Source organism: Chionomys nivalis, chromosome 11, assembly GCF_950005125.1.
Source record: "Chionomys nivalis chromosome 11, mChiNiv1.1, whole genome shotgun sequence".
NCBI lineage: Eukaryota > Metazoa > Chordata > Mammalia > Rodentia > Cricetidae > Chionomys > Chionomys nivalis.
Genome location: NC_080096.1, coordinates 70,651,934 through 70,676,972, shown reverse-complemented (window position 1 = coordinate 70,676,972; position 25,039 = coordinate 70,651,934). Strand labels below are relative to the sequence as shown.

Here is a 25,039-nt window from a genome sequence, read left to right as displayed (position 1 = left end):
ACATGCATGTGTATAGAGAATGATCTGTATCAATGTATGTAAACATATGTTTATATATAGTAAGTTCAAAATCAGTTCATAATAACATTAACTGATACCTTTATTCTGCAGACATCTCATGAATCTGAACCCAGACCTGGTTTTTAAAGTCTAGCATGTTAGAATAAACACTTTGACTAAGGACACATAGATAGTGAACTGACTAGCTTTTATGTCTCCTTGACACAGGTGGGGTCATGATGGAAATGTATCTTCAATCGAGAAAATGCCTTTATCACTTTTCTCAATAGGCAAACCTGTTGGTAATTTTCTTTATTAATGATTGATTTGAGTGGGCCCAGCTTACTTTGGGCAGTGCCACCCTTGGACAGTTGGTCCTGGGTTATATAAAAAAGCAGGACGAACAACCCATGATTAGAAAGTCAATAAAGAGTGTTCCTCTTTGACTTCTGCTTTAATTCCTGCATCTGGATTGCTACCTTGAATTCCTATATTCAGTTCTGTTGGTGGATTGTGACTCCAAATATATAAGCCAAATAAACCCTTTCCTCCCAAAGTTGTTTCAGTCAATATTTTGTCATAGTAATAGAAAGTAGAGTAATATAGATAGTGATGGAAACTGAGATTATCAAGGAAAAAAACAAGCACTTCAAAGAGTGGAAGTGGGCTGATGAGCTGGGGCATGTAGGAGGCTCTAAAGCCTCAGGCAAGTAAATATGGCCCAGGTATTATATAAGTCATATATATCATCATATATACATGATGTATAATTCCTGGGGTGTTTTTCACACATGTGTTATTAGGAGGAGACCATTTGATTCTGGCCACCCTGCAGCTTAGACCCGAAAATTATCACATAGAAACCATATTATCGGCTGGGCGGTGGTGGCGCATGCCTTTAATCCCAGCACTCGGTAAGCAGAAGCAGGCGGATCTCTGTGAGTTCGAGGCCAGCCTGGTCTACAAGAGCTAGTTCCGGGACGGGCACCAAAGCTACAGAGAAACCCTGTCTCAAAAAAACAAAAAAAAAAAAAAAAAAAGAAAGAAACCATATTATCTGCAATACTGTTTGGCCAATAACTTAAGCATATTTCTGGCTAACTCTTACATCTTTAATTTAACCCATCTCCATTAATCTGTCCATCACCACGAAGTTGTGGCCTACCAGCAAAGTTTCAACATGTCTGGCTCCGACAGAGGCCCCATGGCTTCTCTCTGACTCCTTTCTCCCAGCATTCCATTTAATTTTTCCTGCCTAGCTCTGTTCCCCTATAGCTCTGTTATAGGCCCAAAGCAGTTTCTTTATTAACCAATGATATTTACAGCATACAGAGGAGACTCCCACATCACGCATGCTATATTTTATATTCTTCCCTCCTGCCGCTCTCTGTCTCTTTCCTTAAATTTATTTCTTTATTTTAAACACATAGCCATGGATGACCTGGGTTTTCAATCTTTCTGTCAACTGGCTTCCTTCGATTGATTAACAGTAATGCCTCTCATTCCCCACATCCATACTCTCTACCACAACCCCAGAAATAATTCCAACCATTGTCCTTAGGAAGGACAAGAGCCATGATTTTTCCCAGTAGATTTTGGTATAGATCTTGGTATAGATGCCAGGTGTGATCCCTGGATTGTTGGTAAAAGCAACAAAGTTTATCAAGAATGTGGCAAAGCACAAACAAAAAATGTAGTGGTGAAATCGACTAAGGAAGCTGTTGTTAAGTTGAAAGCTTTGAATACCAAGTTTGTCAAAAGGGAAGTCTATTTTTTATTTGATTACTATGCTTCATACTATCCTCTTTTATATCCTGTCTACTATGCTTCTTGTACCTTGAAGGGCACCAGTCTGTTTTTTGTTTTTTTTTTTTTTCTTTTTTAGATTTGGGGGTTTTTCTCTATGATTTTTAAAGTAGGTTCTTTTCCTTTGTTTTGTGTTTCTTATCCTTTTGCTATGCCAATTATTTGTTTGGTATTTTTATAGTGTCTCACATTTCCCGAATGTTCTCTGCCTAGTATAGGTATCATATTTTTTCATTTTTTTCTAACTAGTCTTCAAAACCAGAAATTCTATTTTTCATGTCTTTTAATTTGTTCTTGAGGCTTATCTCTGACCTTTTAGTTTGGCATTCTGAGTTGTTCATTTTGGGTTTATTTCCATTTAGGTTTTCTCTAGTGACTCTGTTTCTTTGTGAAATTCTACTCTAATGTCTTGAATTTTTCTTTATTTTATTCAACTGTATTTTCAGTCTGTGCTCAGGCGTTTATTAATATCTTCCTTGAGGTCCTTGGCTATATTCATAGTGGCTGTTTTGAATTTATTTGTCCTGTTCTGCTCTCCCTGTTTGTATACTACTTTGTATCAAAGAGTGCATGTGCCAGATGCTTCACTCATCTCTGCTATTTAGCAGTGAAGCAAAAGAGAAAGAAAGAAAGAAAGAAAGAAAGAAAGAGAAAGGAAGGAAGAAAAGAACGAAAGAAGGAAAAATCTGAACTTTAAGAGGACAAGATGATGTTTTCATAGAGGAAAAAATTAATTTAGAGTCTAATACAAACTTTTGTAACTAGGATTTTGTAACTAGGATTCTGTGGAATTCCCTGAACTTAAGCTGAAAGAGTCTGAAATTTAGTTTTCTAAAATTTGACAGAATTTCATGTCAAGACTTTTGTCATCTGTCTCTCCTGGACTCTCTTCCCTCTTAGGCATGCACTGATGTGGTTTCCTTCATATACAAAAGTACCCATATGCACACATCCTTACACACACAGAGGAGTCCAGTTTGCCTGCCACGAGAATGCTTTGTTATAAGTATTTAAAGCCTACAAGGCTGGGCTCCCCAATTATTCCTCCTCCTCATTTCCAGAGCTTAGTCATGGACAAGGAAAAACATCTTGATTATACTCGTATCTGTTCTGACAACACAGGATCCCAAGCCAGGGTTGTTTTGTTTGTAGGAAACTAAAAATATACAGAATGCCTGGTAGCAATTTAGTCACTGTTATCAGCTATTGCAAACCTTTTATGTTCATTAATCCTCCTCTGCCTTTTTTACTCTGCGACAGATGGGAGGTTCCTGGAAAAAGGAAAATATCATATCCATTCTGCCAGCTTTTTATTCTTGAAGATCATGCTTGTCTCTGTTTCAACAAGGCTCCAGAGCAAATCCTGTCCAGACTGCATGATCACAGAAAGCATTTTGGGTTCTTTTGCCTAATATTAACTGAGTTTGTGTCAGTGAATCAAATGTAGGAAGGATTCAGTTCGGTGGTTGGCTTTGTGCACCCCTTGTTTGAATCAGATGATTTCCAAAAAGCCACTCATCAAAAAATTAAATATGTGACGCTTCTGTTTTATAAATATAGCTGCTTCAATTCAATGTTCATTTTCAGTATTATGTTGAAGTTCATGATGGCTGAGTGTTTGCAATATGTGGCATATTTATATATTTCTTTCTTTTTTTAAGTTTCTCTGAGTCTGTGAAATTTCTGTGTTCTTATAGGTCTGAACTAATAAATCTTCAGTTGATATATACCCCACAGTATTTTGATTGTAAATTAAAAATTCTCTTTCATGAGGATTTTTGAAGAGACCTCAGAGTTGGCACAGGAAACACTAGGCATCAAATTCTCAACACAAAGCAGATTTGTTTGCCCTAGAAGACATAGTGGTGGGGTCTCTGCAGGAGTGATTTATTGAAGAAGAAGAAAAGAGGAAGCATGTGCTAGGATAAATTGATAAGTCCTGATTGAACATGTTAGCCAGGGTATCCAGATAATGAATTTAGAAAGCTAGACTTGGTGTTTTGATAGCTAGACTTTGGGGTTTAGTCAGACATAAGAACATGACCAAATAAAGGAATAGACCTTGGTGGTAGCTTTACGGATGTAATCTAATGGTTTAGGAAGGGAAACAGCAAGAACTGATAGCACCATGTTTGCAACGCTTGAATCTGTTAGAGAGCCCTTCAGTGTTCACTGGGGCTCACTCTTAAGAAGAAATTCGTAGGTAGATATTCAACATGTATAAAATATAGATATAAAGAATCATCTTGCAAAAATGTGTGTTTCACATTTGTTTCATATCATATTTACACACATACAATATATAGACATATAGACACAGAGAATAAAGACTTGTAAGTGACAAAGATAAAGTTGAGAGTGATACCAATGAGAGATGACAGTCTGTTTCTAGATATCTGTGAGTTTATTCATATTTTTGAGTTTCAATACAAAGCAGTAATCATTGAGTTATCAGCATGATATAGTTCATTTTTATCATGAAGGGCATATTTTGCTCTGTGGAGGTAACATGCACACAATATTCTTTCAAACCACTGTAAAAATAAATCTCAAGATTCTTTTTCTGCCCAACATGATATTTATATTAATTATTTGGGATTTTTTTTTTTTGCAATACATCCCAGTCACACTCACTCCGCATTCTCCCATGCCTTTCAGGTCCACCTCCAGCCCTCATGGCCTGCCCTCACCCACTCCATAAAAAATAATTAAAAAATAATAATAAAACAATCCACTACAATTTTTGTTGCCCATATATTCAATGGAACCTGGCCAAACTCCCAGTGGCCAGCCCCTTAATGAAAAGGGAGGCCCCCAAAAGAAGTATCAACTGTGAAGAGTTACAGTTCAGTATCCTTAAAACAGTTTTAAGGACTCTTTTCTTTTTTTTTTTTTTTTTTTTTTTTTTTTTTTTTTTTTTGGTTTTTTCGAGACAGGGTTTCTCTGTGGCTTTGGAGCCTGTCCTGGAACTAGCTCTGTAGACCAGGCTGGTCTCGAACTCACAGAGATCCGCCTGCCTCTGCCTCCCGAGTGCTGGGATTAAAGGCGTGCGCCACCACCGCCCGGCTATAAGGACTCTTTTCAATAGCTTCCTGTCTGAACTCTTTCTTTTTGGGAGAAGGGTTGTCACAGAAGTCTTCAGTGTCTCTCATTCTCAGTTATGAGTCTGTAGTCATCAATTCCATTGCCAAAAAAAGCTGCCTTGCCATACTAACGGCAACAGCATACATCACGGACTTTAACATGGCTTCCAGTAGCAACATGGACCATGAATATCAGCATGGCCTCTGGCGCAGTGTGGAAGGACCATGGACATCAAGGTGGCTTCTGGACCGAACACAGACATCAACATGGCCTCTAATGACATTCTTGGGACTTGAAAACAAGACTTTAAGTTATCTTATTACTAGAAGCATTACTTAGTTTTCATCTAAGAATTAGGAGAAACAAGAGATTTAGTAAAGTGAGAATACCTCTGATCTTAAAGTTCCATTACTTCCTACCTCTGCCAAACACTGACCTGGAAAATTACTCACCTTTTGTAGGGCTTCCAAGTGCCCCAGACACACAACAATAAGCAGGGATTGATGCTGGCAAAGGACCATCCCCGACCAGAACTGTGATATCTGTAGGTTGTGCTTGCTCTCTCTTTAGAGTTGGTGTTGTTCACTCATATCTGAAAGCTAGCCTCTTTATAGGTTCATAGAGGGATTTGGAGATTGGGGCTTGGGGATAAATAAAAATGGTTTTTAGGGCTGGAGAGATGGCTCAGTGGTTAAGGGCATTGCCTGCTCTTCCAAAGGTCATGAGTTCAATTTCCAGCAACCACATGGTGGCTCACAACCATCTGTAATGAGGTTTGGTGCCCTCTTCTGGCCTGCAGACACACACACATGCAGAATATTATATACATAATAGATAGATAGATAGATAGATAGATAGATAGATAGATAGATAGATAGATAGATAGATAGATGATAGATAGATAGATATTTTTAAAAAAATGGTTTTTAAAGTGTACATCATCCTTACTCCACATAGAGTCCTTGGATAAAGACAGGACCAGAGTCAGCAGAGATTTTTAGCTTGGCATATTTGTTGGAATTGAAAAGACCTGTTTTTTGGGTTCATATTTTTTTGGTTTGAATGAAAATGTTGTTACTCCATACAGATGAAGTCCAATACCAAATTATGTTTCAGTGAATACTGGCAATTTGTTTTCTTTTCCAGAAGTCTGTCACATGCTTTCTCCATACCTACTTCACTATGTAAACATGCTAAAAAGGTAACGTTAAGGCTAATTCAGAGCAGTCTGGGCTATGCATAAGAAAGCAAACTCATAGTGTTGCTAACTGATTGCCTCTTTAGGCTTTCTAAAACACACAAAATAGTTCACTCCTCCTCTGCCATCAGTCCACTCTTTCCCTGCCTCCTGCTCTATACCTTGCCTATACCTTGCAGAAATGACCACTTTTGCCGGGCGGTGGTGGCACACGCCTTTAATCCCAGCACTCGAGAGGCAGAGGCAGGCGGATCTCTGTGAGTTCGAGACCAGCCTGGTCTACAAGAGCTAGTTCCAGGACAGGCTCCGAAACCACAGAGAAACCCTGTCTCAAAAAAGAAAGAAAGAAAGAAAGAAAGAAAGAAAGAAAGAAAGAAAGAAAGAAAGAAAGAAAGAAAGAAAGAAAGAAAGAAAAAGAAATGACCACTTTTTATGAAGGGCTTCCCAATCCTTGCTCCCAATTCAAAGTGGGAATATGAAAAAGAAACCAGTCAAAGATCACCAAAACCAAAACCACGACCACATTTTGAAGTATACCTATGTAAGAATTATTGCACTGCAGTTTATACACACATGCATGCTTCCTACAAATAAGAAGGGGGCAGCACAAGGTTCTTCCCAGATTTCATAGGTGAGAGGGAAGTCTGTAGATAACAAGCATTGACAGGCATTCCAGGACTCAGAAAGGGAGAGGACATCATCTCTTACAAGCCAAGACACAGTTCTGATGGCAACCCTCCCTCCACCTCCAGTGCTACTACCCTAAGTTAAATGCTGCTCTTCTGAAAGGTGGTATCTTGAACTTAAAGACAATGACAAAGATTCCATCATGTGAAAATCAGTTTATGTTAAACAGTGTCTGAAAGAACACAAGCCACTAAAGAAGGCAAGGAAATTCTGAATGTGACTAAATTTATTGCCTAACTTGCAGAGTTTTGTTATTATTATTATTATTATTATTTGCTATTCAAGTTGTGTTGTGGTTGTTGTTTAGTTTTGTTTTGGGTTTATCGTTAGTTTTGCTTTTTTTTTCCTTCCTTTCTTTCTTTTTTTTTAAATATTTATTTATTTGTTATTTATACAATATTCTGTCTGTGCGTATGTCTGCAGGCCAGAAGAGGGCATCAGACCTCATTACAGATGGTTGTGAGCCACCATGTGGTTGCTGGGAATTGAACTCAGGACCTTTGGAAGAGCAGGCAATGCTCTTAACCACTGAGCCATCTCTCCAGCCCCTTTTCCATCCTTTCTTCCAGTTACTTTCATCACACAAAATGTTCCACGAAATTACCCAGCACCCTTTTTCTTCATCCACTACTTTCTGGGAACAAAGCCTTTTTCTTCCTGTCACAGCTCTACTATTGATGTATTAAGAATACACAATTGCTACAGGCCTCCCATAGTGGACTGCCCATGCCCTGGTGCCTATCCTCTGAGTTCACTGGCACTTGACCAGAGAGACACTATGGCCAGCTTGCATGTTGTTCTGAAATGTTCTGATCACTTGAACAAAAGCTCCCTCCTTGTTTATTGAAGATAATATAGCAAATACAGTAAGAAAAAGCAATGATGACCTTTTTATTTTATATTTCTAAGAGCCTCACAAAGGAAGAAATTGCTTTTCTGACCATGTTGACCTAGAAAAGCACACAAAGCCACAATCACATGTCATTCATCTATACCCATATTTTGTTCTCAATACTTTTGTGAGGTGTTGCTTTTAACACTGCACTGCTTTTGGTGAATGGTCTTGCATCTAGCCATCTTAATACGTAAGTTTTTCTGAGTCAGGAGCATGAATGTGCCACAAAGGAAAAATAGGGAGCATGGGTATAAACTCAAACCCAAGAGTCTAGCTTAACTTATAAGAGTTAATTACATCAGAAATTCAAATCCTAGTAAGACTAATTTCATAGCTATCCTTAATGATCAAATAATTCTGAACAAGTTGAATGCAAAGAATGAAAACAGAATGAGTACATAGTCATAAATTTTACCTATTGTAGGGAAGGTGAGAGTTTGAATTATACAGGTAAGGTTTAAACAGTATTTCTCAGAAAAAAATCATTCCTACAGTCTAGGATTATAAATGAGAATACTTGTTAGGACAAAAGAAATTAGGGACATGAAAGACAAAAAGATCTGTGTGAATGTAGCACATTATAACATTCAATCTGCAGGGAAGGAGCAACTAATGCTGAACGCCAGTCTTTTCAAGATCATCCAGCAGCCGGGTTATAAGAGTGTTTCCAACTCCAAACTGTTGAGGTGCTTTGTTGACAAAATAGAACAGTAGAAGAGTTGAAAAATTCAGCTGGTCCAGTGGTCACCTTGACCTATGGGTTATACCCATATTATTGGCTACTAATAATTTGTATTTGGCCTGAGTCATTGAGTCATTGTTTGCCCTAAGTGAAAAATTTGAGTACAGCAAACAGGAAAGCAAATTTGTACATAAGTGGACATCACGGACATCTCTTTACATTCAATATATTAATCTAATAATTTGAAGACAAAGCCTTCATTTCTCTGGATGTTAGGTTCTAGCCAAATTGATTTCAAACTGTCTTTGATTACATGCCCTTGCTTATTACCTTGCTTATTTCTTGAAATTCTTTCAGAAAAATAAACAGAAATTATTCTAAATCCCCTAATAAATTGCTTCTCATGCTATGTTGTATGTAGAACCAGCCATACAGGATAAAATGGATTATCTTTAGATCAATCTGGTCCTTAGAGATAGGGTGGGTCCTAGTTCCTTTAAACTTTGATGTGGGTTTGTGTATGTATACTCATGCACACAATTGCACAGTTTGGCGTGATATTAGGAAAGACATGGGAGTATTAGGCTACTGGACAGTCATCCAATGACTTCACTATATATAATGTACTTAGTATTTTCTGAAAACACAAGTCCAATTTTTGATAGATATTATAGTTTGTTTTGTAACCAAGTGTCCCTTCTTATACCTGTACAAATTCTAATAGCTACCCTGGGAAGAATATTCACTAAATCAGTAGTTTGTCAGGAGATTAAAGACATAATCTGTGAAAGCAGCTCATAGTATACTCTAAGTATTTAATTAAATAAGCAATATTTGCTATTGTTGTGTTTTTACCTTCTTTTCAGAAGGTACTATTCCAAACTCAGCTTTGGTTTAGAATCATACTGTTTGAGTGATGTCCCTTTTTAGACTTAACCAATATTAAAAAGAGTGGAAAATCTCCTAGATTTGAGCTTTCAGAATTAAAGGTTAAGGTTTTTATGATTTTTTTTCATGGGAAAAACGTCACTGCTGATTTAGGCCACTTATTTCTTTGCAATTTTTAAAATCTCAACTATATTATTGTTTTGGCTTTACCATTGATCCGGGTAATTAAATATATTATTGGCAACTGGCTGTTGTGGAAAGAATTGAACCATTTCCGTGTTACTTCCCCTCCCTCATAAGAACCGATTCTAGGAAGCAACTACTACTCCAAGCAACATTTTTTAATTAAAAATAACCCAGGACACTGGAAATAATAAATTATATTTAAGTTTATCCTTAATGTTAGTATTGATGACTTATCACCGTACTTTGCCATTTCTAAGATGGTTCACAATTTCAAATCCCTTTCAACTTCTTCACTGTTTTTTTCTAATTGCTAGCCAGTACATGACAGGTGTTTAACAAATATACGAATGAGCCTTAAAATAACCTGCTAAGTGTAGACCTGGAAATTATTATAATCGCTACCCATTTACTGAGGTAAAACTCAGCCTCAAGATTTCATGACTTGCTGAAGGTCACTCAGCTGGGAAGTAGTAGAAATAAGGTTTGAATGCAGTGGTTTGTTCTGTTTTTTGATCCCTTCTTTGAAGTGGTAAGATGATAAGAAAAATTTTTAAAAGTAACCTAGTTTGTGTTTACAAAAATCAGGTTCTTTGAGGCATAAATAAGTAAAACCCATCTCATGAGAGAATAACAAGTTCTATTTTCAATCTGCGTTTAATAGGAAAATCCTGCTTACTCTAGTCCATGTGACAGCCTTCAGACAAGGACCATGGCATCATAAGTAAAATGCCTTCCTATTATATTATAATACAGTTGTTTATTTCTTTTGTTTCAATACAGAATCTCATTGTTTAGCCCAGGCTGGCTTTGAATTTATAATCTACATGATTCAGCCTTCTGAGTCCTAGGATTACAGGCATTTGCCACCACACTTGATTGTAGTTTTCATTTACTGAACATCTCCTTGTTGTCAATCTTTAAATTTGTTTGTTACTGTTATTGATGTGGGAGTGTCATATATCAATCTGTTGATTTCATTGGTTAATTAATAAAGAAACTGCTTGGCCTGATAGGTTAGAACATAGGTGGGTGGAGTAAACAGAACAGAATGCTGGGAGGAAGTGAGGCAGACGCCATGCCTCTCCTCTCTGGGGCAGATGCGATGAAGCTCCAGCCCAAGATGGACGTAGGCTAGAATCTTCCTGGTAAGCTACTGCCTTGTGGTGCTACACAGATTATTAGAAATGGGTTAGTCAAGATGTGAGAGTTAGCCAAGAAGAGGCTGAAACTAATGTGCCAGGCAGTGTTTAAAAGAACACAGTTTGTGTCTTGTTATTTCAGGGCATAAGCTAGCCAGGCGGCCGGGAGCCAGGTGACAGGAACACAGCCCGCAGCTCCTTCTATATATTATCATTGTTATTATTCACTTTTTGAATCGGTCTTTGTATATAATGTTGTCTAGCCAGAAGCGATGTAGTTCTTATGTTTCACTATGTAGCCCAGACTAACCTAGATCTTGCAGTTCTGCCTAAACCTCTGCCTCTCAACCACTGGAATTACAGGTGTGCCCACCATGCCTAACAATCATCTTTAATACTCCCATGAAATAGGAAATTACTTACCTATAAGACTAGGTAATAGAAATTCAGAGACACTAAAGGTATTTCTCCTCTCAAAATTACTTCCAAAGGAATCCAGCTGGTGTATTGTTGCCATATTAGAATCTGCTAGAAAAGAGAGCTAATTCTCTGGCAGCAGTTCTAAGACAGGTAAGATGCCCCATCCCACATTGTAGGCCACAGAGCAACTGTACTTACATGGATGTCCACTGACCTGCTGTTTCCCATCCTTGCACCACTGAAAGGAATCCAGTTAGGCAGTCTGATGCAAGGGCAACAGAATGAGGCTTTTCATTAACAAAAACTCCCTGCCTTCTCTGCTCAAAAACACTGTGATTTTGTACAAAGACAGCTGAAATGGTGGTTCACTTAAATTTGTCTTTTAAGGTACACCAAATTATGCCAAGTATCCTGCCATACACAAAGGCAGGGTGCTTGGTTCCAATTCACAGGAGAAGACCCTCAGACAAGGTGTGGTCTGTGCAGAAGGTTAAGAATCTTTACACATAGACAGTTGTCTCACCAAAAAGGTAGAGAATGTGGAGAAGGCACCTAATCCACTCACATTTTGAGACCTCTAAATTAAAGAAGTCCTGAATGGAACCATATATAGTGCCACTTTTGATCAGAGTAAACGTTCTTTGGAATGGGTTCTATGTTTGTTTTGCCCATCTGTTCTGAAGTAATCCCAATAAAAAACACATTGAAAATGAATTTCTGCACTAATCTAATTAAAGACTCTAACAAACAGTTCATATTACAACATAGTCTATGGAAAACCTCCGGAAAAAAATATTGCCTAAAATATTTTAACAGTGAATACTTACTTATATTTATATTAGTTTGGTACAATATATACTAATATCAAATCCTTTAGGGAACTCCATTCCAGTTGTCCTAATCTGCTTTTATACAACTTAATTATCCCTACAATCTTCACATTTACACATTCTAGTCATTGCAGTGTTTGCAGTACTTATTTTATCTCAAGGATCTTGAATAACCTTAAGGAAGTGTTGCTAAGGGCTATATACTGGTAATCTGGTCATTCACTAAAAATAGTCTAAGAGGTTTTTTTTTTTAAATGCTGAAAAGTTCATAACACACTTTAGGGATAGAACATGACCTATAAACAGAAATTTAGAAATTGGAGAGATCAACAAACCAGACTCTTCCCTTAGGAGAAAAAAAGGCATCCAAGTACATTATGCAAAAGCAGGACTTTTTGATTCCTTATGAAGAATCCTTGACCCACATAGCTTTTTAAAATTCATCTCACGTATGATAAGATGTTGTTGCTTATTCTAGAGTTGCTTACAGAGAGCTTACAATCAATCTTGAATGATGAGCTTCTATTATGTTCAGTTATAGAATATTTTGGACATTGAATTCTGCTATCCTGAGGCACAAGTTGTCATTTCAGTGAGCAGATTTAAAAAACAATTACCAAATCTTATGATGAAATTTATATTGATAATTTATCTTCAACTGTGTAGGAAGAAATAAAGCCTCACAGCTCATAGAAGTAACTGGGATTTGGTTTCAGGAAAACAATAAAGGCTTCAGACCACAGCACAGTCTTACATACCCAATGATATTTTTAGTATACACAGGCCAAGGGTTGTCTTATTAATCACAACTTGCTCAGCAGCTAGTAATAGTGCTTTGTTAAATGCCATTATCCATTATGTAGAGCATAAAGCAAAATAGTCTCCTTCTTTGAGACTATTTTTTAAGCTTTTGAGTTTACAATACAATTGCATAATATTCCGTTTGCCCTTTCTCCCTCCAAGTCTTCCTGAACAGCCCTTCGAATTCATGGCCCCTTTTCCTTAACTATTGTTATCTATCTATCTATCTATCTATCTATCTATCTATCTATCTATCTATCTGTCATCCATCATCTATCATTGATCTACCTATTATATACCTATGATCTACTCATCTATCATCATCTTCCTTGTATCTATCTACATATTTATGTCTCTGTCTATCTGTATTCCTAAATACATAAATGCAACTATCACTCAGTTTATAAAATGGCCTTTGTATGTATTTGTTTTTAGAACTGACCATTTGGTATTGAATAAAATTGATGTGCTTTTCTCTGGAGAAGACTACTTCTCCTGTTTTCAGAATTCCTTAGTTGCCTGATGTTTTTCTGTAGACTTGAGGCCTCCTGGTCTTTAAGACATTCATGTTATTATCTATTGGTGATATCTTCGTTCAGGACATATTTATGCTGTAATGTTGGTGAGACTTCATAGGTGTAGATCCTAAAACAACAAACACCCTGTTCCTTTGGCTCTTACTGTATTTCTACCACATCTTCCACAGTGATCTCTGACACTTGTGTACAGGAGTTGTGTATAGATAAGTCAGTTCAGAATGGGCTCTGTAACTCTGAATTTAGATTAGTTGCAGTTTTATGTAATAGTCTCTTTCTACAGCAAAAAAAAAAGTTTCCATGATGAGGAGTGTACACTATATTTTTCTATGGGTATAAGGACAACTATTCAGAATGTAGTTAGCAGTTATGGCAGATGGCAGTTTAGTATAGTGACAATTGTATATTCTCCAAAATCAATGGCTTCACTAGCCCTTGGTATTTGTGAGAATTTTAGTACCAGGCATAGTTCTTCTTGTTGAGGTAGCCCTGGGTCCAATCAGAGAGCTGTCAGTTATTGTCAATGTATGCATGCCACTACAGCTCTCTTAGGGTTATTGTGCCATACTGCTCTTTGCTATGAGGTAGGGTAGGTTGTTAACTTCCCTTATTTGAAATCTTGCACCTTTTAGTACCATGAAATGTAGTCCTCAGGGAAGAGACATTCAGATCAGGTCCACTATCAGTGTCTTCAGAAGTATATGATGTCTTCAGCAGTAGGAACTTAACTTCCAATTCTGGTGACTATAGCAGTAGCCTGTATTGATAAGGACTTCTGAAGCCTAGTGATAGGGTGTTTGTTAGATGGTCTCTTGTTCTTGGAGAGCATTGAAAGCTCAGATAGGAAAACTTTATTTAAACTATTTAAGAACATGTAAAAACTAAGTTATGTGTATTATATGTATTTTAGGTAGTAATTGATATTATAGCTTATTATGATGTTTCAGAAATTCTTAGTGTTTTTGCAACCCTCCTCTCACCCTCTTCTGTATATATCTATCACCCTTTTCACAGTTAGAGCCCTTCCACCGAGTTTTCCCCATTTCCCTCATCAGGCCACTTGTAAGCTGCTACTCCCTTTTATTGCTCCTCTATCTTCTCTCCCAACAGTGGTCTATTTTTACTTTCCTGGTTACTGTAGTTTCCCCAGCATATGTATTCCCATGTGAAGATTTGGAGATCAAAATCTCAGGTGAAAAGAACCTGCAATATTTATATTTCTGGATCAAGCTTATACCATTCAAAATATCATTAAATCACTTCCTGATTTCAGTGTGATTGCTTTGTTTCCCTCCATTTATGTTGATTTTGGCTATTGATTTTATATTTACTTATTGCATTGAGGTATGTTAACTCTAGTCCTTTCTCAAGGATTTTTGCCATAAAAACATATTGGATTCTCTCAAAGGGTTTCCCCTGCATTCTTTAGATCCGTTTATGTAGTTTATTGATATATTTATGGCAACCCATTCCTGAATTTCAGTAATAAAGCCAACTGGTTACAGTAAATCATTTTTTATTCATGTCTTTATAGACATGAATAAAATATGGTTTGGAAACACTTATTGAATAATCTGTGTTCATCAGAGATATTGGTCTATAGTTTCATATGAGTTGTATCTTTATCTGGTTTTTGTATTAAAGTGATACTGGCTTCAAAAATTTTGGGGAATGCCCCCCTCCCCTTCTTTCTTTCTTTCCTTCCCCATAGGATTGGCTGTAGATCTTCTTTGAAAGTCAGGTAGGATTCTTCAGTGAAACTATGTGGCCCTAGCCTTGTCTTTTAACTGGAAGGATTTTGAATTGCTGTTTTAATATCCTCAGTAGTTATAATTATAAACTTTTTGGTTTAAATATAGTGGTTTGACTGAATTAGGAATTTTTTCATGTTTTTTATTATTTTTTTTTCTTTTTCCTTTTTTTGGATTTTCGAGACAGGGTTTCTCCGTAGCTTTTAGTTCCTGTCCTGGAACTAGCTCTTGTAGACCAGGCTGGCCTCGAACTCACAGAGATCCGCCTGCCTCTGCCTCCTGAGTGCTGGGATTAAAGGCGTGCGCCACCACCACCCGGCTCTCTTTTTTATTATTTTATAGCTTAATAGAGTACAGGTTTATAAAGTATCCCATTATAATATTCTGAACTTCTTTTTTGTCTGTTGTATGTTAGCCTCTTTGGTTCTGATCCTGTTAATTGTTTTTCTTTTAGCTACTTCATCGAAGGATCTGTTGATCTCAGAGAAATAGCTCTTATATTCATTATTTCTTCCTTTTTTCTGTCCCTATTTCATTAATTTCTACTCAATTTTTATTATTTAAGTAGTCAATTTGATTCAAATTTTTTGCTTTTGCCTTTCCAAAATCTTGAAATACATCATTAAGTTACTTATTTGTGCTCTTTCTGATTTGTCTTGTAATATAGACAGTCAGTGATAAAAACATCCTTCTTAGGACTGTTTTTACTGTGTTCTGGGGGATTTTGTTGTGTTGTATCTTCATTTTCATTTAGTTCCAGGAAAAATTTTATTTCATTCTTGATTTTGTCTTTGAAGCCTTCATCATTCAGCACTGAGGTATTTCCTCTCATGAAGCTGTGTGTTTACTAAATACTTATTTGCTGTCAACTTTAAGCTGTATTAACTTATAATCAGTTAGAATGTGGAGTTATTTGGATCTTTTTTAATATGTAAACCTTTATTTCATGACCCATTGTGTAGTCTATTTTAGAGTAGCTTCCATGTCTTTAAATGGAAGGTTTGGAAGCTTTATTTTAAGTCCATTTGGTGTAAGGTATCATTTAATTCTAAGGTGTCTAAGTTTAACTTGGTCTAGATGACCTGTCTTTTGGAGAAAGTTGGGTAGTGAAATCACCTACTATTAATAGTTAATGTTAATCTGTGTCTTTAAATCCTGTAGTGCATGTTTTATAAAACTGGGTGCACTAGGATTTGGTGCATATATATTTGGGAAAGTAATGTCACCTTCATTAGGTGTTTTCTTTGTTAGAATAACATGGCTTTCTTTATATATTCTGATTAATTTTAGTTTGAAGTCTATTTTCTCAATTATTAGGATCGTGATTGCTTCTTGATTTCTGGTTCCTGTTGATTAGAACCAGATTCTTTTACCTATAAGAGAATACTTATTTTTAAAGCTAAGATACTTTCATAAAGGCAATACAGAGAAGAAATTTGTTGATCCATTTAGCCAATTTATAACTTTTTATTGGAGAACTGAAACTGTTGATATTTAATGCTGTTAAAATATGTGTGTTAATTGTGGTTATTGTATTGTTGTTTATATTCTCCATGGTAATTTGAGTTTTGGTCATTATGGATTTATATTTCTTTACAGTTTCTTGGCAATACTCATCTTCTCTTCAACCTAAATTATTTCTCTCTGCATTTTCTTAAGTTTTTTGTTGGCTATAAATTCTTTTAGAATATTTTTAAAATTTTTAATATACATATTTCATTTAGTATTTTTAATTAAACAAGAAATTCACAGTAAATCGTCCTTATTGGTAAAAAGTATTATTTGCTTTGGATACAGCATCACTATTACTAAAAGGCTTATATATTACTTTCTTTTCTTGATTCTTTGTGGATCATCCATTCCTACCCCACCTTACTTCCTGTCCCTCACATCTCCCCCAAAACAAAACCAAATTTTAAAAAAGCAAAACCAAACCAAGAAAAAGAAGAAGGAGAAGGAGAAAGAGAGGAAGAAGAAGAATCTTGTAGTGGAAGCTGTAGTGTGGCCTGTTGAGACACACAGTTTACCCTTTAGTCTATTTAACTTAACTTGTGTTTATGGAGAAGGGTCATTGCTCTGGCTCGAGGCCTCACCATGGAAAATGGAAACTCACTGGGGCTCTTTTTGGATATCCTGTTGTTGTCCTGTGTCATGGAGATCCTGCTGTTTTAGATCTGTAGGTTCCTCCCCTTCACATGCTCACAGTTCATAGATTCGGTAGCTTTTGGGGTGGACAAACTCATAGCCCTGGTTCTGGGCCTGAGTGGTATCTGCCTTGGTCAGCTCCCTCATCATCACTACCTGAATGAGCTCTCCATCGCTGCCTTACCTCACTCACACAATGTAGCCTACAGCAAGAAGCAGGGCCAGTTCTACTGTTTTTCTCAGACAAGATGAAAGGTCCTCTTTCCCTATTGCTGTTGGGGGGGTGGGGGGCTGAGGCAGGGTCAGCTCTCCTGCTCTCACCCCTCAGGGCTGACTTATCTGTACCCCAGCTACAGGGTCAGCTCTAATGTGCTGTCCAGGTGTAGCATAGGACCCTTCTGTGTGCTGTCGCTGTTTTAAAGCAGGACTAGTAGTCTAGTACTCTCACTCTCCTGGCCCTGGGGCCAGGTCTCTTGCATGCCGCAGGTAGCCAGGGGAGGAGGAGGGAGGGCAAGGCAACTTTCTCTCACCAGTGCCAACAGATAGCAGACGACAGGGAGGACTGGTCTTCTCTGTTGCTTTTATATCCTCATTGCTGGCTCACCTACATCCCTGACAAGGTCAGCTCTAGTGTGTTTGCCAGACCCCAAAGCAGAGGCTACTTTCTCAAGTGCTGCAGCAGGCTCTCCCACACTTGTGACCCTAAGAGCCAGTTCTCTCAACTGAGGCAGGTGATAATATGGGAGGGGAGGAGGACATTTTTCCCTCACCCACTGCCACCACAAGACAGACTGGGAGGATAGGGTCAGCTCTCCCTTTCCCATGCCTGGAGAGTTAGGGCCAGCTCACCTACTGCAGTAATCACCAAGGAGCAGGATCAGCCATCCCAGGGTCAGTGAAAGGTGGAGCCATTTGAGCACAGCATGATTCCAAAGACCTCCATGCTACCACAGGCTGTGGACATCCCCCACAGACCTCAGCTACAGCAGGAAGGTTAGACCCAGAGGTGGCCCTCGGCAGCAGCTCAGGCAGGGACAACACCACGGCGGCCCAGTGGCAGCACAGGTCCGTCAGAACAGCATGTCCTGCCGGTAGCATGGCCCTGGGGCGTCAACGTGATCCCAAGTAACTGGCTAGTTCCGGGCATCCACAGAACCCTCACTGGCAACTGGAGTCATCAATACCACCCCAGACCAGACCTTTCATTTCCATCACCCTTATGTTTGCTTTCTCTTGTACATCATCCAGATACGGGTTCTCTTTAAACTCTTTTTCCTTTATTTCAATGAGCTGTTTCTTTTTGTCTTCTTTAAACTCCAATAAATCTTTGTCGAAGTTTATGATTGTTCTTTTAACTTATGTGTCCTGTGGCTCATGTAAAAAATTCTTACTGTCAAAAATCCCTACAGAAAAGATGGGCAGTGATGGCACACACCTTTAATCCCAGCACTTGGGAGACAGAGGCAGACAGATCTCTGATTTCAAGGCCAGCCTTTCCTACAGAGCAAGTTATAGGACAGCCAGAGCTATAGAAGGAAAGAAAGAAAGAAAGAAAGAAAGAAAGAAAGAAAGAAAGAAAGAAAGAAAGAAAGAAGGAAGGAAGGAAGGAAGGAAGGAAGGAAGGAAGGAAGGAAGGAAGAAAGAAAGAAAGAAAGAAAGAAAGAAAGAAAGAAAGAAAGAAAGAAAGAAAGAAAGAAAGGAAAATTCTGGAGGACTGGAGGCTTTTCGTTTGTTAGGTTGTTGGATTTTTGTGCATGGGGAGGGAGTAGTGTTATTTGTGTTTTTCCAGTGGTATCTGGGCCTGTGGACTTCTTTATTAGGTCTGTGTCTGACGTGGAGAAAGCAGGTCGGAGCCTGAAGGAAGACGTGCACATTAGATTGGGTCTAATTGCTTGGATGAAGTAAGAAGGACACAGATAATTGGGCTAGTATGTAGAATGGGTATTCCAGTTCAAACTTGGAGTGTGGGGATAGATGTGGGGTTTGGAGGAAACTGTGTGGTGGGAAGAAACACAATTACTCACCTGACTAGATCCTAGAGCAGCGTCTGGCTGTATGGCAAGGTGGTTGTGGTGGTAGAAGGGAGTTGATACTGGTGTTGGTCAGGAGCAGCTGGGGTGGGTCCTGGCAGAAGCCTAAAGTTTGCTTGCAGTCTAATCAAGGGTAGCCTTGCTAGTCTGGAGCACAGTATGTATGACATTAGCTATCTATGGGGGAGCTTGGGAGTGGGTTAGGAAGGCAGAATCAGAAGGATTCACTGAGCTAAGTCCTGCAGAAGGATGTGCAGGATGAGGTTGAGTGGAGAGATTGGAAATGGTGTGGAAGGAGCCTATGAATCACAGCAGGCAGGTTCAGAGGATAGCTCCTTGCCAAAGCCTAAAAGTTGGTTGTTGCACAGGCAGGGATGGTTTAAAAAAAAAAAAAGAGCTGGGCGCTGGATGTATTAGATGGACTGACTCTGGGGGATGGAGTGGATAGGGTATTTGGGCAAGAGAAACAGAGGATTCACCCAGCTAGATCCTGGAGAGTAGTGTGAAGAATCTGTGCCATTCCCCCTTTTGACATCTCAGTGCATCAGCCTGGCTGACCTGGAACTCAATATGTAGGCCAGGATGGCCTTGAACTAACAAGGATCATCTTGCTTCAGACTACAAAGTGCTGTGACAAAAGATGTGTGGAGGCTTGAATGAGAAGGAATTCACAGACTAATATATTTGAATGTTTGGTTGCTAGTTGGTGGAACTAGTTGGGGAAGGATTAGGAGGTGTGGCCTTTTTGGAAGAGGTGTGTCACTGGGGGTGGGTTTCGAGGTTTCAAAAAACCACCATGATGCCATGCCAAATCTCTCTCTCTCTCTCTCTCTCTCTCTCTCTCTCTCTCTCTCTCTCTCTCTCTCTCTCTCTCTCTCGGATTAGATGTAAACTCTTAGTTACTACTCCCATGCTTGCTTGCTGCCTTGCTCTCTCATCCATGGTAGTCATGTACTCACCCTCTGCAAGCATACTTTCTACTGTGAGTTGCCTTGATCATTGTGTCCCTGCATAGCAATAGAACAGTAACTAAGACAGCATGTGTCACTACATTCTACCTAAAACTGTTTTTAATATCTTGGGACAATGATCCTTAATCTCTCAAATTTCAAAATTTCTATTTATAGGTCAAAACACACTCTGAAGTAGTCCATCTATCTATCAGCAACTAAAACAAGAAGATTTATTTATTGTATATGTATGATGATGTGTGTTTTATCTGTCTGTCTGTGTGCATGCTGCCAAAGGATACAAGAAGAGGGCAATGGATTGCCTGGAACTGGAGTTACAGGTAGTAGTGAGCTACTGTGTAGGTGCTAGGAACCAACTCTAGGTTTTTTATAAGAGCAACAATCTTTATCACCAAGCCATCTCTCCAATCCATTGTCAGCAATGTCATTAAAGTATGCTCTTCTCTTTTGATTTATCATGGTTCTCAAACTGAAGAAACTGAATTTCACAACGTTTCTGGGGGAGTCAGGATATACTTATACCTTTCATTGCACGTCAAGTCTCTCCGTGTTCTCAGAATATTCCAGAATGACACTGCAGTTGTGCAGAAATCCACATTCCACATCCACTTTCCTTGACTGAGATCCTACCTTGATTCATACAAGTTGCATAATATTAGACAAGTCATTGGATTACTTTGTGGCTCCGTTTTCTCAGAAAACTAAATGGGTGAATAACAAAAACCATTTAGAGAAGAACTCAGGGGCACCATTAATTGTAAATTGTGGATTCCCACACAGTATTGATTGTGAAATGTTTTCTCAGTTATGAATATTGTAAATTAAATGACCTGTAATAGAATGGAACAGCAGAACACACAAGAGCTCTTTGTAGCAGTGGTAGATATTGTTATGTGTCCCATTGATTCCACCCTTTGGGTTTTCTTGTGATTTAAAGTGTGTGTGTGTGTGTGTGTGTGTGTGTGTGTTGGCTCATTTTTATGGTTTGAATGTCAAATGTTCCCTGCAGGATAATGTGTTTTAGCATTTTCTTCCCAGATGAAGGCGCTATTTGATGAGTTTTTGAACCCTTTAGGATTTGGGGCTTCACTGGAGAAAGTGGTCTTCTGTGGTTGGAGTTTGAGGTGGTTGTGTTTTTGTTGGTTTTGGTTTTTGGATTTTATTGGTTTCTGTTTTTCCTAGCTGTACTTTTTTTCACCCTTCTATTTCTCAATCTGCCTGGATATGCACAAGCAGTCATACATTCATTGTGATGCCTTTCCTGCTCTAATGGACTTTATCCCATTCAACCACAAATAAAATTAAGGCTTTCCTGCTATCAACTGCTTCTTGTCACTCACTTGGTCACAACCAGAAAATTGTTGATCTGCCCACCTAGTAAAATCTGTTCTGTGCTGAGGTTGTAATTAAAAAATATTGGAAACCCTTATGGCAGTGTCTAAAGTAACCAAATCCATTGTTCTAAGCACAGAACTAGTTGGGTAAGTAAGAGCTGCTGGGAATGGAATGCGAATGTGCTTGTGGGCTCAGGCTGTAATTTAAATGCACTTCTTTTGCAGAGGGAGACCAAAGGCCAGTTTCTTATTGAGCACATCTGCAACTATTACAGCTTGCTGGAGAAGGACTACTTCGGAATTCGCTATGTGGACCCAGAGAAGCAGAGGGTAAGAGCCAATCTTGATCTTCAAACTGTGGGGTTAGGGAAAGGCCAAGTATGCCAGGCACTGTGGCATCCTTTCCAGAACCTTTACGGTACCTTTGTTCTCATGAATTATTGGCATGGGAAATAAAATGGCTGGTGTGACTGGAAGACTACCTAACTGGAAGGACGAGGGAAAGGAAAGGCATTTCAGGAAGCTGGTCTCTCATGAAAGAATAGAAATGCTCCTCTGCTCTGCAAACCTCAGAGTCGTTGCATATAATCTAGTTATGGAGAGCTCCACCACTCCTGTCCCCAGCACACACACACACAGACATAACAACTTACTGGCAGAGGGGAGGGATGGACGTAGTAGAGAAAGGGTTTCCTTATGGAGAGATGGAAACATTTCCCTGATAGCTAAAGAAGTGGAACATGTCCTTAAGTATCCTTTGGCCATTTGAGGGTGTTTTTATTTTCTTATCTCTCCAGTCAGCTATCCTCTCCCTACCAGTTGTTTCTTATTTATTTAATAAAACAAATCAATGTAAAAAGCTGACATTGTACCCTACCATTCAGTTTTTTTCTTTTTTATCCATTTTTTGTTTTCTCTTTTCCCATATGCATTCCTCTTACTGTCATACAGCCAATGGCAGAGGCTGACCTTACAGATATTATGACATCTGCGTACATTTATTGATTCCCTCTTTTTATTCTATCATTAAACAATTTCTCTACATCTCTCCCCACTTTTGTTCCTTATTCTCCTTATTTTATGCCTTTTCCCATTCTCCCAACTACCAACAAAATACTAATCATTAGTCTTATCGATATAGGTTACTTCTTCTCTACAGTTTTCCACACATAAGTAATAACTAAAATATTAATGTATACATTATCATGAGGTTTCCTTTACTTCTTACATAAATTAGTCCTTTATAAAAACCTGTTTATAGTCACCTGTTACTGTATTATATCAGTGAATTAACTACTGGATAGGGAATACTGTAGAAACTACTTCTCAACACATAGGAGACAGCCTGGAGATAGAAACTGCCTGGAAAAGAAGACTGGCAGATGAAAATATCACTACAACCATGCTACAACTGTCTTAGTTAGGATTTTTGGTTTTTTGGTTTTTGGTTTTGTCTGGTTTTTGGTTTTTGTCTTTGCTATGAAGAGACACTATGACCATGGCCAGTTTTATAAAGGAAAACATTTAACTAGGACTGGCTTACAGTTCAGAGGTTTGCTCCATTACTATCATGGCAGAAAGCATGGTGACATGCAGGCAGACATGGTGCTGGAGAAGTAACTGAAGTTCTACACCTTGATCCATAGGAAGCAGGAAGGGATTGTGACAAACTTCCTCCAAAAGACCACAGCTACTCCAACAAGGCCACACATCCTAATAGTGCCACTCTCTATAAGCCTAAGTGGGCCATTTTTATTCAAGCCACCACAACAGCCATACCTGTTTTTCTCAATATTTATTAGCTGCTATGACCTTCTATAGATACATTAGTTGCAGTGTTATTGTTGTACAGTACTGGAAAGTTTCCTATTTTAATTTGAGCCAAGATCTCACACTTACTTTAGGCTGGCCTAAAACTCTTCTACATCTTCTGGCTTCAACCTTGTAGCTTCTAAAATTATAAGCATGTGGTTTTGTGGTAGCATGCTTGAATAATTTTTATTTGGTTTGCTGTTTCCATTGATATGGATCAGACTTGGAGCCTTTTACACAGTAGGCAAGTATTCGACCACTGAGTTACAGTCCAACCTCTTAAAACTGCATATCTCATGGGCTCAAAAAGATCTGCTTTAGAAACTTTACTTCCTTTGGTTAGTAAACTGCTGGACACACCGGGTTATTTAACTTCTGTGTGCTTTCCCAATGGAACTAATAAATAAACTATTTGCTTCATAACTTTTAAGAGAATTAGAATAGGGTATGTCATGCTTGGCATGTGGTATATATATGGCGCACATTGACTATGCGTTACATGTTGTTCTCACTATGAATTGATGCTATTGCTTTTGTAATTATTAGGCTTTGACTAGGTCCAGGTGAGTACTTAAGACGTGTTTAGTGCCTGTAGAACAAATGTTTGTAACTTCTTTTAAGGAAGGGGGACACTACTAAGAGTCCTTGATGATTTATTTATAAAAATCTAATTAATTAAGAAAACCAGGTGAACTAGAGAAGCCAAGTGTAATTACCCACACTGTGTAGTTAGTGGGTTACCTGTACCTCCTCTCAGCCTCCCTGATGGTAAATCATTATGGAATATTATTATTTTAAATCTACCATTTTTCTCAGTTAATGAGGGTAAGTTCCATTTGGAATAGATTTTTATACAAGTAGCTGAATTTTATAACACTAATTTCTATAATTATGAATTTAAATGTACATCGTGTTATCATTCATGATGCAGGTGACCTGAGGCCAGTCCCATAAAGGGCAGTGGAGGGTGACTCAAAACCACGCGGGTCCCTGGCTAGTGGAAGACAGACAGATAGACCATGTGGAGAGAGCTTAGATTTAGAGTTTATTTAGTGAGTATGGAGTGGGAGGGGAGAGAAAGGGAGGGGAACAGAGAAAGAAAAAAGAGAGACTGGAAAGGAGGTGAGAGATCCCCTTGCCTTAGCAGGGGAAGTGTCAGGGGAGGGGGGACAGATTGGGAGTGGTAGGGCTTGTCTCTCAAAGGACTGAGTACCCAGGTGACAGGTCAGGCCATGGCCAGCAGATTACAACACTTTGTATTAGATTTACTGCCATATTTCTCTACCCTGTTGCAGGATATTTGTTGACACTGTGTAAAGATGTGTCACTGTGATTGGTTTAATAAAGAGCTGAATGACCAATAGCTGGGCAGGAAAGAATAGGCAGGACTTCTGGGGAAAGAGAGGAACTTGGATTGAATCTAGACACAAGAGAAACACTCCAGAGAAATACTGAAGCAATTAAACATACAGTACGTAGGAGAGGTAACTGAACCATGTGGTAGAGTGTTAATTTAAGTTATAAGAATTAGTTGAGAAAAAGCCTAAGCTAAGGAAGGCTAAGTTTCATGATTAATAATAATCTCCGTGTAATTATTTGTGAGCTGGTGACCCAAGGGAAGTCTGACTACAGTAGCTCCTCATCATTTTCTCTATATCTAAGCAAGGAAGTCAGACATTATGTATTAGATCTAAGCATACTCTAGCCACTAACCCAACCAAAGAAGAATTATGCCACACTTAGGCTATAGGTGATTGGTTTATAGTCTGGGGTCCTAAGTATTGGTACCTCCTCTTAATGTAGGTAAATACAGTCCTGAGCTTTTTACATAGGAAGTCAGATGA

At 38.5% G+C, this 25,039-nt stretch overlaps 1 protein-coding gene across 2 annotated transcripts in view; it reads left to right on the top strand.

Moving 5' to 3' along the window:
* Positions 1 to 25,039, top strand: part of Frmd3 (FERM domain containing 3) — a 194,495-nt gene that overhangs the window by 41,136 nt on the left and 128,320 nt on the right. For both annotated transcript variants that reach the window (XM_057785155.1, XM_057785154.1), the window contains exon 2: positions 21,609 to 21,713. In XM_057785155.1, the coding sequence (XP_057641138.1) occupies positions 21,609 to 21,713 (105 nt within the window). The remainder of the gene's footprint in view (positions 1 to 21,608; positions 21,714 to 25,039) is intronic.